This window comes from Lipophrys pholis (genome assembly GCF_963383615.2).
Source record: "Lipophrys pholis genome assembly, chromosome: 19".
NCBI lineage: Eukaryota > Metazoa > Chordata > Actinopteri > Blenniiformes > Blenniidae > Lipophrys > Lipophrys pholis.
This window is the reverse complement of record NC_137647.1, coordinates 21,449,765-21,464,278: the sequence shown is the minus strand read 5'-3', so window position 1 is coordinate 21,464,278 and position 14,514 is coordinate 21,449,765. Positions and strand designations below refer to the sequence as shown.

The following is a 14,514-nucleotide window of genomic DNA, read 5'->3' as shown; positions in this document are numbered from 1 at the left end:
GACGATGTGACACGATTGTCTTAAATCGAAGCAGTTCCGAGGATTAACTCCTGTTTTTCTGTCTTCTAGCCGCTGACGGTGTCCGCCTGGAGGTACACCACCTTCTACATCTACTACGCTCTGCTGCTGCTGGCTCTCATCCTGTCCTGCCTCACCGACCAGCCGCCGCTCTTCTCCCAGATGGTGAAGGACCCGGTGAGAAAAGCCTCCCCGTGTGAATCTGTCCGGCTCTGACCACTGAAATATGGAAGCTTTTTTACACGTCGGGTCTGAGTCGCGCTGCTTTGGTGTTTCTGGCGGACGTCAGGTTGACCTCAGCTCTCAGACCATTAGGACACGTTCCACCAAATAAAAGCCATCTGAAGCCACACAACATGTTTACCTTCAAAATGAAAATGATAAATACCCAAAACAAAGTTTGACCATTTTGACTTTCTAGACTTTTTAGCTTTTTTTTTCTCTCTCTCTACACCTTTTTTAATAATTTAAGCTAAAAGAAAATGTGCCTTTTGACTGTTATTGTCACGTGGCTTTTTTTTTTTTTTTTTTTTAGATAGAAGAAGATAGAAGTCTTTTTCAAAAGGTAGATGTACAAATAAAATGCACCTTTTTTAATCATTTAACCTGAAAAACGTTGCCTTCACTTATTTTAGTTGCAGTTTAGAGCCTTACTGTCGTGTTGCATTCTTTTGTTGCTTTTTTAGCAGGTTCTTTTATTTTTTTAATTTACTTTTAGCCACTAGATGAACGTCTTTTTCAAAAAGTAGTGCACAAATAAAATGAAGACATGATGAACATGTTTATTGACTTATAGTTTTGTGAATGTTTCATGGACAAACGACCATGGCACTATAGGGCCACGAATGGCCCCAGAGCAAAGAACACTGTGTTGGTATGTTTAGTGTTCAACCTCGTCCCTCTGTTAAACGGCTTTAGAATTTACAGTGGCACAATATATTACACGAATATTTGAGGGTATTTGTGAGTGTTTCACATATGACATAAAATCCATTGAATATGTGATATCGTGATGCGACTGATATCGCGGTGGTGCAGACATGTTTGCTGTAACTGTGAGTTTTGTGTGTAGAATCCCTGTCCTGAGCCCGGAGCCTCGTTCCTCTCCAGAGTCACCTTCTGGTGGATCACCAGGTAAGCTTCTTTTGTGTCAGATTATTGAACTTTATCAACTTCAAGACGTCAAATTGTGCAAACCTTAAAAAGAAACACGCGAGGAGCTTTGCTGAAATGGTTTTGTGTTGTTGTGAACTGAATACGGAAGCGTTCAGAGTGATGGGAGCAGCGGGTTTGTCAAATCGAAGTCTGAGAAAGTTCATATTTTAAAAGAATGGATGGCTGAGATGGATACAGAAACAGGGTTTTTGTTTTTAGAGATTGATATAAAATGATAAAAAAAGCTTTACTGCAAAAACTTCACTTGCAAAACATCCGAGACAATTGAAATTACAAGCAAAGTGTTTTTTTATGACTGAAATGGGAAGAAGTGATTATTTTTGAGTGAGTTTGACGGCTCGTTCAGGACGTGTGTGAGCCCTCTTATATTTTCATCATAATTTAAACATTTGATTCTGTAATTTTGCTTCTATTGATCCTAGTTTTCGTTCATATTTCTGTGCCTTATTGCATCACTAAATCTGCACAACCTAGGGTTGATGTTGATATGACTTACGGGTCTGACGAGTAACACAATTTCAAACCTCAATGTTTTGTGTAAGTTGATGTATTTATAATAAGTGACTTGTAATTAAATGTTTGAAATGTGCGGTGAAGTCAGAAAGGTAACCAACTTACTGAGCGGTAATACCATTCGGCACCACTAGATGGTGCAGCGAGGACCGTGCAGATTGATGATCAGACTGTTCTGACTGCCCTCACTCTGCTCTCTGCCAGGATGATGGTGACGGGCTACCGGCGCCCCCTGGAGGAGAAGGACCTGTGGACCCTGAATCCTGACGACCGCTCCCACAGAGTGGTCCCACAGCTGACGCAGCGCTGGAACACCGAGTGCCACAAGGTCAAAAGGTCAGACACAGTCACCGGGAAAGTCCAGAGGCGGCTTGAAACATCGCCTGAGCCTAATTTTAAAATGAGAAGACTGGGAAACTGCCAGGTCTATTCAACACTGTTATACTTGAGCAAATTTGAGATATTTTTATAATTATCATCTAAAGATTATTCATTTTTGTTTGATTTTTAAAGTTAGATGAATTAGAAATTCGAAAGGTCATAAAGTTTAAATTCTATTTTTTTGTGTGATCATTCTGCTTTTAAACAATCTCACTTTAAAAATAATAATGATGATAATAAAATCTTGCATTTGATTAGGTATTATGTATTGGTATTATGTGTATTACAAAATGTATTAACTATAAAAACAAAACAGTTCATGAATAGTTATGAGTACGTCGGTTTCAGTGCTCGTAACAAACTTCATTCAAAAAATTGTTTTCCATTACACTTTGCTTTAAGCTATTATTTAAATTTTTTAATAAATAACTGTAACCTTTTTCCATTCTCAGGACAGAACACGAAACGCTCTTCTCTCCCAAACGCCCCCCCCGCAGTGAGGACAAAGAAAGCAACCCTGTGGAGGAGTCCGAGATCCTGCTGGTGAAAAACTCCAAGAAAACTAAGGAGGCCTCCCTCCTGTGGGCGCTGTGCCTGACCTTCGGGCCCTACTTTCTCATTTCCTGCCTCTATAAGATCATCCAGGACATCCTCATGTTTGTGGGGCCTGAGATCCTCCGGTGAGAGAGCTCGATTATCTCCAGAGAACACGCTCCGATCGGTCCGACATCATTTAAAAACAAAGGGGCCAACCGTGGCGAGATTATTGCCTCTGCCAGGCTCCTCTGGGGAAATGTTCAAATTGAAGTGCTTGGTTATCTTTGTACAAAAGAGCAGTTGAATGTTTTTGATCTGAAAGGATGAAATCTGCAGTGTCGAGCCACATGGGACTCATTAGTCCCTCTGTAATCCACTACAATCTGTGTCTCCTCACGAGGTCTTTCACTTCAACAGAGAAATATTGAGTTTCCACAGTCTCTTGGTAACATAACCAGGATTAAATCTAAATATAGATAAAGTCTGATCTGGATATGGTAAAGTATCTAGAACAGCCAAAAGTTATAAAAATGGCTGAAAAATGCAGAGAAAGTGTAAATGGTTAAAAAGGATAAAAACAGTCCAACTATAACGCCGAAAATGTCGCAAAGGATAAAGGAAAGGAGGTGAAATGGCAAAAACAGCTCAGAATGTTTTAACTACAGTTTTAAATGATAGTTATGAGCGTTAAGCCTCAGTTATTGATCGTATAGCAAAACTAAATTCACAATTTTCTCAGGTAAAGATAAACATACTTTATGACTCGCGATGAATTCCATTTGGTGAAAAGTGATAAAAATGGCCTCTTTTGATCCTCGTCTGTGGAAAATATGTAATATTGTGTTTAAAACGTGTCGCTTCTCAGCACTGATGAACTGAACCGATCAAGGGAAGAGTGAAATGTGAAGATTTGAAGCTTTTGAGTGTTTGAGCAGGAAAAAAAAAAAAAGACCTGAAGCCCACATCAAGCAGGAACTTTTAAAGTGTCTTATCAGCCATGAAGTTGTTCTTCCATAACGAGCTTTTCTTCACTCCAGGCTGCTCATCCGCTTCATCAACGACTCCAGCGCCCCCTCCTGGCACGGCTTCTTCTACACCTCCCTGCTCTTCCTGTGCACCTGTGTGCAGTCGCTCATCCTGCAGCAGTACTTCCACGTGTGCTTCATCTCGGGCATGCGTCTGCGCACCGCCATCATCGGCGCCGTCTACAGGAAGGTACAGAAGCACTTGCACAGCCCTCCACTTCCTGTCAGACCTGTCTCACACTCTGAACTTATTCAGCTGCTCTCTTTCTGTTTTCTATTTCTACTGTGGACTTTTTTTTCTTTTTGGAGGTGTTATTCTAGCTCTGTCAGTCTATACTAAAGTAGTGGAGGGTTTTCTTTTGCGCTGCAGCAGCTTTCTGCTGTCATACAATGACAACTAGTGGTCACAGATGGTATTTACCATATATTGTGACTTATAAGTCACGTCTTAATATAAGTTACATAACAAACCAGATGACATGACCATGACAAATCCCTGTTTTGGAAGGACTTGACGTAGTGCCTGTACTATGATGCTGTATTTTCTCTTATGGAGATAACTTCAAGGATTAACCCTGGGTTTTCCGTACTACCACGCTCGCCCCGGCAACTTACGCTGAATGTCTAACCTGCTCCGGAGCAGGTTATGATCTGGATCAGAGATCAATGGTCATAAAAGCCAATCAGATCTCTTGGAATATGACCTGCCCATTCTTAAATGTTGGTGATTGGTGCAGCTGAGAAGAGATGAGAAATTAATTTAGAACGATCTTTTTGATAAAATAAAATAAATCCTAGTGCCGTTGCGGTGATGAATTAATATTCCAACACAAAAAAACTCACAAGAGAAACTCAGCCTCAAAACAACTGGATAGAAAATCTAAACTAAAAGAGGATCAGTGAGGAAGTTCAGCCCGACACGTTTCTGCTGTAATAAAGTGAAACTGAGTGATCACAGTGCTGCCTTTTTATATCGCAGAGGGATTAATATCGTATAATTTCACGAAGTCACACAATAACAACTCAGGAATGTTCTGGCTTTGGCTGCGGCAGCAGTGTTGCTTTTAGCTGCTGGATGTGTTTGAACTCTTCATATTCTCTGAGAATAACTGCTCCTTCAGTCATCTGTAAACTGCTCTGCAGAGTGTCTCCGTGGTCGGACGCTGCAGACTCCGCCCCTTTCATGTCAACATGAACATGTAGGTCTGGGTTGAACTAGTGCGTTGATAACCTGCTTCGTAGTAACGGTGATCAGGATCCAAAGTGTCTGGATCAGTCGACCCAGGAAACAGAGAGATCCTGGATGAGTTCATCACAGTTCGTAGTCCAGGCCTCTGGACCTGTACACTCACGTCTGTCCCTGGATGTGCTCTCCAGGCATTGGTCATCAGCAGTGCAGCCCGCCGCACCTCCACAGTGGGAGAGATCGTCAACCTGATGTCTGTGGACGCTCAGCGCTTCATGGACCTCATCACCTACATCAACATGATTTGGTCTGCTCCCCTGCAGGTGGTGCTGGCGCTCTACTTCCTCTGGCAGGTACTGTCACTGTCCTTTAATGTTTGAATGTATTTTGAATGTTATCGCACATAGAAAAACATTAAAAATGGAAATTTATATATAGTGAGCAGAGTAAAATCCATCCATATAAATGTAAGTTATTGCACAATACATCATAGTTAATGTGCAGAATTGTGCTTGAATGGTTGTTTTAATGGACCTGCCTTTTTCAGTGACTCCCTGTACCAGTACATTATAATGTAGGCTGCCACGGTGTTTGATTTACCAAAAGATTACAGTGAAGCCAAACTCTTGCAGATACATAATTTCTCACTTACATATACTGAAGCAAGAGCATTTCAAAGTAATGGCACAGGGACAGTATTAATGTGTGATAATCAGACAAAGCCTTGAGTATCTCAATGATTTTTAATGACCCCTGGAGTTGGTCCTGAACCCCATTCTGATAACCGCTGGCTAAAATCATAAATGCATATGCAGTTTTCTGACGGCATTGAAAACAGTTTGACATTGAGGAGAACAGACAGAGAGAGTGTTTTTACCCAAAAGGTTAGTCAACGGGGAAACCACAGTAGAAAAACTGCAGTGAGAAAACACACCCGATGTTTTTCGGATGTCAGTACAGGTGTCAATGGCCTCCACCTCATCCTGCAGAGGACGAGGTGTACCCCGGCCTACAGCCTTGACAAGATGGGTCGCTGTTGCTTTAGCAAAGTCACACTCTACTAAATTCACATTTACAACTGCTTTTGCCAGCCGGTCAGACACTCCATTCAACTGCTGAACATGAGCTTCTCATGTGTCACCCTCCCACGAGCTGAGCATAACAACTCATAATGAGAATAACACGGGGATTGTGTGGATCTTTGAAATAGGATTTTCTGAGGGGAGGCGATCTCAACAATAATCATAGACCAACACAAATGCACTTCAACTAATACCACACAAACAATCCTCGTATTTCATGTTTGCACCAAGCATTTTGTTTACTTTAATCCTGTGACAGAGACTCGGTACAATATGTTTCATGAAATCATCTGCAAGTCAGGAAGTGAACCAGGGAGTCGCTTCCTTGTCAAATGACTCCAGATTTTACAAGAAAACGGTGCGCAGAGTCACAAGCTGGTGTCAAAGAAATATGAGGAGCGTTGATGTAACGACTGAAAGCCTGGGGAACTCATGACTGCCTCCCAGTGTACAAATGTGGCATTACCGACATCTTACGCACTGTAACTTTAAAATTGTATGTTTGTGTGTGTGTGTGTGTGTAGAATCTGGGCCCCTCGGTGTTGGCAGGAGTGGCTGTGATGGTTCTCATGGTTCCTGTCAATGCCGTTATCGCCATGAAGACCAAAACCTACCAGGTGGGAGCGCAGGAACACTTTTACATCCACGTAGAGTCTTTTGATCCTTGTAGAGTTGATGTGAGGATTTAGTGTCGTGCACAGTTTGTACAGTTCAGCCAGGCTTCAGTCACTACATAACTGCGCGTGCGCGTGTTTTCCCCTTCAATGTTTGTGGCGCAGGTGGCTCAGATGAAGAGTAAAGACAACCGCATCAAGCTGATGAACGAGATGCTGAATGGAATCAAAGTGCTGAAGTTGTACGCCTGGGAGCTGGCCTTCAAAGACAAGGTGTCACAGATCCGGGAGAGCGAGCTCAAGGTCCTGAAGAAGGCCGCGTACCTGGGCGCCATTTCCACCTTCACCTGGGTGTGCGCGCCTTTTCTGGTGAGTCCAGCCGTCGGCACAGAGCAAAGTGGCTCCAGTGAAACCAAACCAGACAAAACAATCAAACATCAGAGGAACAGAAATGTTTGATTCGTGGCTCTTTATGGTGAAAACACTTTAAAGGGGCTGTATGAAAAATATGTTGTTGTGAGGTGGCAGTAATGAGTTGAAGCCATCTTTATGTACTGTACTATACATTAACTATTTATAATAATAATAATCGCTTAACTGGAATGTCTGAACGTCAGAATCAGCTGTTAACACGTCGGCTTTTGGTTTGTGTTCCTGATGTATACATTTGAATAGTGTGTGAAATCTTGATGGTACAATGTGATCTGGGCTCCTTCTAATTAACAATTACAGATAAACATCAAATGTCCTTTTTTTTTTTTCTTCAACTCTTTCACTTCAAACTTGAATGCAGATCAATTTATGACACTATTTAAAAGGTATTTTATTCCATTTATTATGACTGTTTAAAAAGCATTCTTTATGTCGGGGTTCAGATATTACATGTTTATTAATCTTTTTTTTTTAGCTCCATGGCGGTAAGCCGTGAGGTATTGGTATGATGCGGCGTTGTTGTTATGTTGTTAGCGATTTACATTTATTGTGAAATCTCAAAAACAGTCAAATAGCTTTTTTTTTTCTTATTTGGCAAGTGCGTGAGACGTGTCATTGACATTGTTCCTCTTCAAAAATTATATTCATAGATTCGTTTGTTTGGAGATTCCGGTGAGCTCCAGGGCCATTGGTCCTATTTTGTGATGAACGATGAAACAGTTGCCACCATTATAAGAAGGGAATTAGATATAAAAAAACATAAAATCCTATTTCTCAACAAATGAATGATCGATTGGCTGATTTTTCTGATTTTATTTGGCGACGTTTCTCCACAGGTGGCCTTGTCCACGTTCACTGTGTACGTGCTGATCGATGAGCGGAACATTCTGGATGCTCAGAAAGCCTTCGTGTCGCTGGCACTCTTCAACATCCTGAGGTTTCCTCTCAACATGCTGCCCATGGTCATCAGCAGCATGGTGCAGGTCAGTGTGTGTGCCGGCTCGCCTCCGTCTGGCAGTGATGATCAGGACCTCACAACTGATCCCCCCAAACACACACCTTTCATTCATCACAAGCACATCAGAGTCGGAATGATTATTTTATCTATCTGACAATAGTTGTGAAATATTGATGGTTTAATGCAGACATGAACAAAGAAGGCAGCCACTTAGAGGTTTTGTCCATGGCTGCTGTGTGTTTGTTTTTGTTGTGTGTGTTTGTCATGGTCTATGTTGTGTCTTTTTTTTATCATGTGGTGATTTGGTGTGTTGTTCTCATGTGGTGGTTTGTGTGTGTCCTCAGGCGAGTGTGTCGCTGAAGCGTCTCCGGGTGTTTCTGTCCCACGAGGAGCTGCAGGAGGACGGCGTGGAGCACAAAGCAGCTGGCTGTGAGTCGTCGGTCCTCGCTTCCCTCTTCGTTTCTCTACCGAGCTCCCATGACACTGAGCTTCTTCTCTTCCAGCTCCACACAGCATCTCCATCGTGGACGGCGTCTTCAGCTGGTCCAGAGCAGAGTCACCCACACTCAAGAGGTGAGTGTGTGTTTGTGTTTGTGTGTGTGTGTGTTCTTTGGACTATTGAACTCCTGCTTCTCATTTTGATGAACAGTGATAATACCTTCATTATATTTGATTGTTGGCGATTGAGCCTGAAATGACCCATGTGTGTTTTCCTGGAGGAGAAACTGAGCTGAATGTGTCTTCGTGTGTGTGAAGGCTGAATGTGTGTATTCCAGAAGGCTTCCTGGTGGCCGTGGTGGGACACGTGGGCTCGGGGAAGTCCTCGCTGCTCTCCGCGCTGCTCGGGGAGATGGACAAGATGGAAGGGAGTGTGACCGTTAAGGTGGCCGAACACACACACACACACACACACGCACACACACACACACACACACACACACACACACACACACACACACGCCTCCTAATCACGACCTGTAAAAGCTTTTTTTTTGTGTATTTTCAAATTTTTTGTTGTATATTGAAGTTTCATGTAAACCACATGACAAAACAAAAACATAACAAAATAAATTAAAATAATTAAGGAAGAAAAAAAAAAAAGAGGCCTCCACTGGAAAGTCTTTTTTCTGCCCCTGATATCTCTAGAAAATCTGTGAGCTTTTTTTTCCATCTGGCTAAAAGCAGCCCAGTGTGATATCATAGCATATTTAAAATTGCCTTCTTTTATACTTTTAACTGTGAAGGGAAACGACAAGGTGATCAATAAGGTTTCCATCATAAATCCAGCTAGACTTTGTGTTACAGTCTCAGAAAAAGATGAATTATCACCATCTGGTCTTGTACTAAACATGAAAAGGCTTCAAACAACTTTCCTTCTCAGGATAAATATCTATTTCAGATTCTTAGTTCTACCTATAGGATAAAATTGAACAATGAAGTGGATGAAACTAGAAAAACCTATGGTGGATGAGTGGATTGATATTATCTGTGACGTTTTTAGGATGGAAAAAATTACATTTGTCATAAGACTGCAATATTTTTGTCTGTATAGTTTTAGTTATATTTAGTTATAATATGGTGGAAAGACCAGTCGTTCATCTTTGTACTATTTATATAGATTTTGAGGTATTGGAAAGATTCAACTGTAATTTACAGATGAATGGATGACAAAGGCAATATGTTGTGTGGAGGAACATGTGAATCATGTAAAATACTAATAGAAAGAGAATAAAAACGGAATAGAATCCTTCCAGCTTGTGCTGTCTCTGCATATCTGTACATATTTATCAAGTACGTTTATCCAATAAAATACTTTACATGTTGAAAACAGCCCCTTGCATTACTCCACTCAAATTTTATCGATCAGTTTAATCAGTTACAGGATTTCTAAGCATTAATTTAACCAAAAGAAGAGTTTGACAGATGCTACAATAGCTGCATTTTGAACGCAGTATTGGAAGGTGACAGTTGATGGAAATGATCTGGGTTTTTTCCTAAACGTGTTAAATGTGTAACCCAAACATGTCTTCGCTGTGTTTGTGCTCCTCAGGGTTCCGTGGCCTACGTTCCCCAGCAGGCGTGGATCCAGAACTCCACCCTGAAGGGCAACATCGTGTTCGGCCAGGAGAGGAGGGAGGCCTGGTACCAGCGGGTGGTGGAGTCCTGCGCCCTGCAGCCCGACCTGGAGATCCTTCCTGCTGGAGACGAGACCGAGATCGGAGAGAAGGTGTGTGTGTGTGTGTGTGTGTGGGTGTGTGGGTGGGTGGGTGGGTCGCGTCGCCCTCTGCTTCGCTCTGCATGTGGAGACTGAGACCACGGAGATGATTGTTATGCCCGTTTGCTGCCGGTGTCCTGCACAGGGAGTGAATCTGTCTGGAGGTCAGAAGCAGAGGGTGAGCCTCGCCAGAGCCGTGTACTGCGACCGGTCGGTGTACCTGCTGGACGACCCGCTGTCGGCGGTGGACGCTCACGTAGGGAAACACATCTTTGATAAGGTCGTCGGGCCACAGGGGCTGCTCAAGGACAAGGTGAGCAGACACATGCTCTCACACACACACACTCCTTCGGAACATAGCTGTTCGGTTGTCCGGACACATTTATCACTTGAAATGAAAATGTCCCACTACAGTTCACTAGTGAGCGTACAGTCCATGTTTAAATAGAAGTCAGAATCGTACAGTCTTTTTCAGATTTTGACACATTAAACACAGGAAGTATCCTCACACTTTGTTAAAAAAAACTCACATTTCAGAAGGTGTTTGCACAGTTTTGTTGTGTATCTTTTCAGGTGGCTGTTTGAGAATCAGCCCCTCCACTCAGAAACCTCACACATCACACCATCTCTGGTTTTTCACATTGTTGAGCTGTTAAATTCTTCACCTGCTCATTTGATGCTTTCAATTGGAAATACCATATCAAGGTTGTAAACAACGGGTCTTTTTATTCTAAACATAGATCTGGAAATGTTATATTATACTCGGAGGCCTAATATTCACCTTTTTTTCTCCAATCATGAACCTTGTAAACAATGACATGTTTTATGAGTTATTTTAAGGATTGAGTCCCACAATAAAGTCTCTTACTCGCAACCAGAACATGTAATTGAGTGAGAACTGAACTTATTACTGTATCTGGTTAAATGTGGTTAAAGTCACTCTCCTCTTCAAATCATCATCGTACTTTAGGACCAATATGGTTGTTATTTGTTTTTATTTCCAAAGATTAACATGGAAAAAATCGATTTAAAAAAATAAATAAATGAAATAAATTGATGTGCTGTGACCCTCCTGAAGCTCTCTGGTGCCCCCCTGTGGAGGCCCAGCCCACTGATAAATAGGAAATATTGCTACCACAAAGTGTTATTAGCTCTTCTTTTGTCAGCAATAATAAACTGTTAATTTTTAAATAGCTCAACAGTCTGTCTGTGTGTCTGCAGACCCGCGTGCTGGTGACCCACGGCCTCGGCTACCTGCCGCAGGTCGACCTGATCCTGGTGATGGTGGACGGAGAGATCACGGAGGCGGGCTCCTACCAGCAGCTCATGGCCACAGAGGGAGCGTTTTCTGAGTTCCTGCGAACGTACGCCAACGTGGACCAGAGTGACAACAATGGTGGGGGGCGGTGTTTTGTCCAGAGTCTCTACCTGGACGTTAACCTGTTCGCAGGTAATGTTTAGGACGGCTCAGTCATGAAAACGTGTTATTGTCTCCTCCATAGCTGCAGAGTCCACACCAAAGACCGTCACCAAAGAAAAAGAGAATGGCAGCGTGACCTCGCTTGTTGGGTAAGTCAACGTACACACACACACACACACACACACACACACACACACACACACACACACACACACACACACACACACACACACACACACACACACACACACACACACACACACACACACACACACGCGCAACCTATTCATCCATTCATTCAGGCTGCGAACGAGTGTATTCCAGCAAAAACTGAGGAACAAGCAGAGACGGGTTCCCAGGACGAATACAAAGACACACACCTACAGCCAACATGAACTTTATTATCTGCAGGTTTGTGGTGCAGCCAGACAACCTCCAGTTCATACAGTTCCTCCTCAGAGTTCTCCTGTAGGTTTAACTTCTTACAGTCCGGCCCTAGTTTCAGTTCACCAACGTCTCCAACAGGATGTCTGGAGTTTTTACAGGTTGAACAGATCGTTGTTCATACTCACCCTACAGTCCTTGTTTTAACTGTGAGACTGCTTAAACATCAAGAAGTGAAAAATGTCTGCAGATATTTTTGAAAACACTTTCATAAAAGCCTGGTCAGTTTTTACTCAGTTATATTGCTGAATGGCCTCTACAGACGAGCGTCTGTGATGACGGCAACGTAAATGATGAAACTGAACATGTGGTATCTTCATTCGGGCTCAATTAACTCTTTATTTTGACATAATGTACACACAACCTTAGTAGTTTTCATTTCTGCATCTTTCTTTCTGCATTGGGGTTCAAAGCCCTACTTCCTGCCCTCTGTCCTCTCCTTTTCTCTCCTTCTATCCACTAACCCCCTGGAACAGCAGAAGGTCTCCACCTCTGAGTTTGGTCCGGCAGGTTTCTTCCTGTTAAAAGGGAGTTTTTCCTTTCCACTGTCGTATAATCCTGCTCATGTGGAATTGTTGGTTTTTCTCTGTAAAAGAATCCCTGAAGCTACTCTGTTGTATTCGCAGCTCTACAAGTGAAATGGAATTGAAGCGCATGTTCGTAGTTTGACTTGGCGTTCTTTGTGTGTGAGCAGCAGTCCGACTGTCCGGAGTGCGTCCAGCCTGTCCACAGAGGACAAGGAGCAGAGTAAGAAACCCAAGAACCCCGACGTGGGCAAACTGACCGAGGCCGACAAGGCCAGCACGGGGCAGGTACGTCACTGCTTCACGCGGCCAAACCGAGATCGAGCTGGCATTTATCCTTGTGTGGAAGGGTTGTGTTGACAGAACATTAGTTTAGTTAGTCGTATATATCCTCTTTGTATACAGATCTATTTGTTCTGAATCTTTGAGACAACCCATGTGAAAGTTGAACAAACAACCTTCAGCCTCATGTGACTTCTGAAGGCTTTATGTTATGAATGGAAATCACCAAAAAGTGAGAGAACTATTTTTCTGGGGGTGAAAAAGAAGCCACATTTCATCTCCAACAAATCTTTCAGTCAAAACATCAGAGGCTTTAAGTTTTAATGTCTGTTCTTACTGTTTCTCACATGTTTGCATGACAACTGAATGTTCCTGTTCAGGTTCCTTTCAATAGTTTTTAAGCTTGTTTATACACACACAGGCTTTACATTAAGGCTGCACAAATTCTACAGAGGTCTCATCATGTCATATCCACTAAGACTGATTGAACGATGTGGGAGAAGGACGACTTGTGGTCAAGAGAAACCCAACGTGTTCCCCTTTAAAGCGCTTCTATGCAGAGTTTGCATGTTCTCCCTGAGCATGTGTGGGTTTCCTTCCTGTCCCAACAAGGACGATGTGTTTGAGGTTGAATGTGTACAAACCGCAGATAAAAGCCGCTTCAGCAGACCCAAACACACGAGTCTTCGTATTCGTACGTGAAGGGAAACGCCTCATTGGGTTTATTAAGTTTAACTGTGATTTAATTATGACTCGTTGTCTGGTTGCATCGCTCACACACAGCCACGATGAACACGGCTGAAGGGAGCTGCAAAATCTCAGTGTGACTGTATGATTGAGTGAGTAGAACCATTTAATTTAACATGGACTAAAACCACAAATAACACTTGTTTCGCTGCATTTCTTTCAATCTAATCCAGACGCTTGATTGAAAAAGGTCTGAAAATAGTTTCAATCCACAGAAAGGCTTCTGTTGTATCAAATAGCAATTATATGTACAAGATATCAAATAGGATCCTATTTAATAAAAATAAGAAATAAAAAATCAAGTGTATTCATCCATCTGTCCTCTATACTTACTGTGTCCAGGTTAGAGGTTCTGGAACATGAACAGACGCTCGCACACATTCACATTTACAGCAGATTTAAAGTCACTGATTAACCTGCTGGTTCTCAAAGTATGAGCACTGATGATGATGATGATGATGATGATTATGATTCACAAACGATCTTCAATCTTCAGGAGAGTCTGCAGCTGTTGTTCAAATTATGGGTTTCTACTGAAGCTTTCTTTATAATTTTATCAGGATTTCTTCTCAAAAACTGAGAAATGGCACCACCCGAACCCCCCCTCTCCAAAGTAGTCTAGCGCCCCCCAGGGGAAGCCTGCCTCACACTCTGAGAACCACTGAATTAACCTAACAAGCATATCTGTGGGTTGTGGGAAGAAGCCAGTGTATCGCTCATGAAGCCACGCAGACGGGACATGAAAACTCCACAAAGAAAGGCCCTGGAATCAAACTAGGGTCTTTTTTACTGTGAGGCAATAGTGCTAACTACTAATCCACCATGCTGCTCCTCATATTTAATCAACGATTGTCTGAATCTTAACAGTTTAAAAACACCAGTGAAAGTTTCTCTCTTCCTGCAGAGTTTTGATGCTGTTTGACGCAGAGTTTCATGTTGAAACTGTACCCCCCCCCTCCC

General features: G+C 42.5%; 1 protein-coding gene across 1 annotated transcript in view; it reads left to right on the top strand.

The window, feature by feature from the left end:
- abcc1 (ATP binding cassette subfamily C member 1 (ABCC1 blood group)) overlaps positions 1 to 14,514 on the top strand; it is a 37,189-nt gene that overhangs the window by 13,259 nt on the left and 9,416 nt on the right. The window contains exons 5-21 of the mRNA XM_080488321.1: positions 70 to 195; positions 1,091 to 1,152; positions 1,912 to 2,043; positions 2,541 to 2,768; positions 3,663 to 3,840; positions 5,028 to 5,189; positions 6,443 to 6,535; positions 6,698 to 6,901; positions 7,801 to 7,947; positions 8,267 to 8,351; positions 8,426 to 8,495; positions 8,679 to 8,805; positions 9,973 to 10,149; positions 10,283 to 10,450; positions 11,359 to 11,533; positions 11,640 to 11,706; positions 12,696 to 12,813. Coding sequence (XP_080344447.1) covers positions 70 to 195; positions 1,091 to 1,152; positions 1,912 to 2,043; positions 2,541 to 2,768; positions 3,663 to 3,840; positions 5,028 to 5,189; positions 6,443 to 6,535; positions 6,698 to 6,901; positions 7,801 to 7,947; positions 8,267 to 8,351; positions 8,426 to 8,495; positions 8,679 to 8,805; positions 9,973 to 10,149; positions 10,283 to 10,450; positions 11,359 to 11,533; positions 11,640 to 11,706; positions 12,696 to 12,813 — 2,319 coding nt within the window. The remainder of the gene's footprint in view (positions 1 to 69; positions 196 to 1,090; positions 1,153 to 1,911; positions 2,044 to 2,540; positions 2,769 to 3,662; positions 3,841 to 5,027; positions 5,190 to 6,442; positions 6,536 to 6,697; positions 6,902 to 7,800; positions 7,948 to 8,266; positions 8,352 to 8,425; positions 8,496 to 8,678; positions 8,806 to 9,972; positions 10,150 to 10,282; positions 10,451 to 11,358; positions 11,534 to 11,639; positions 11,707 to 12,695; positions 12,814 to 14,514) is intronic.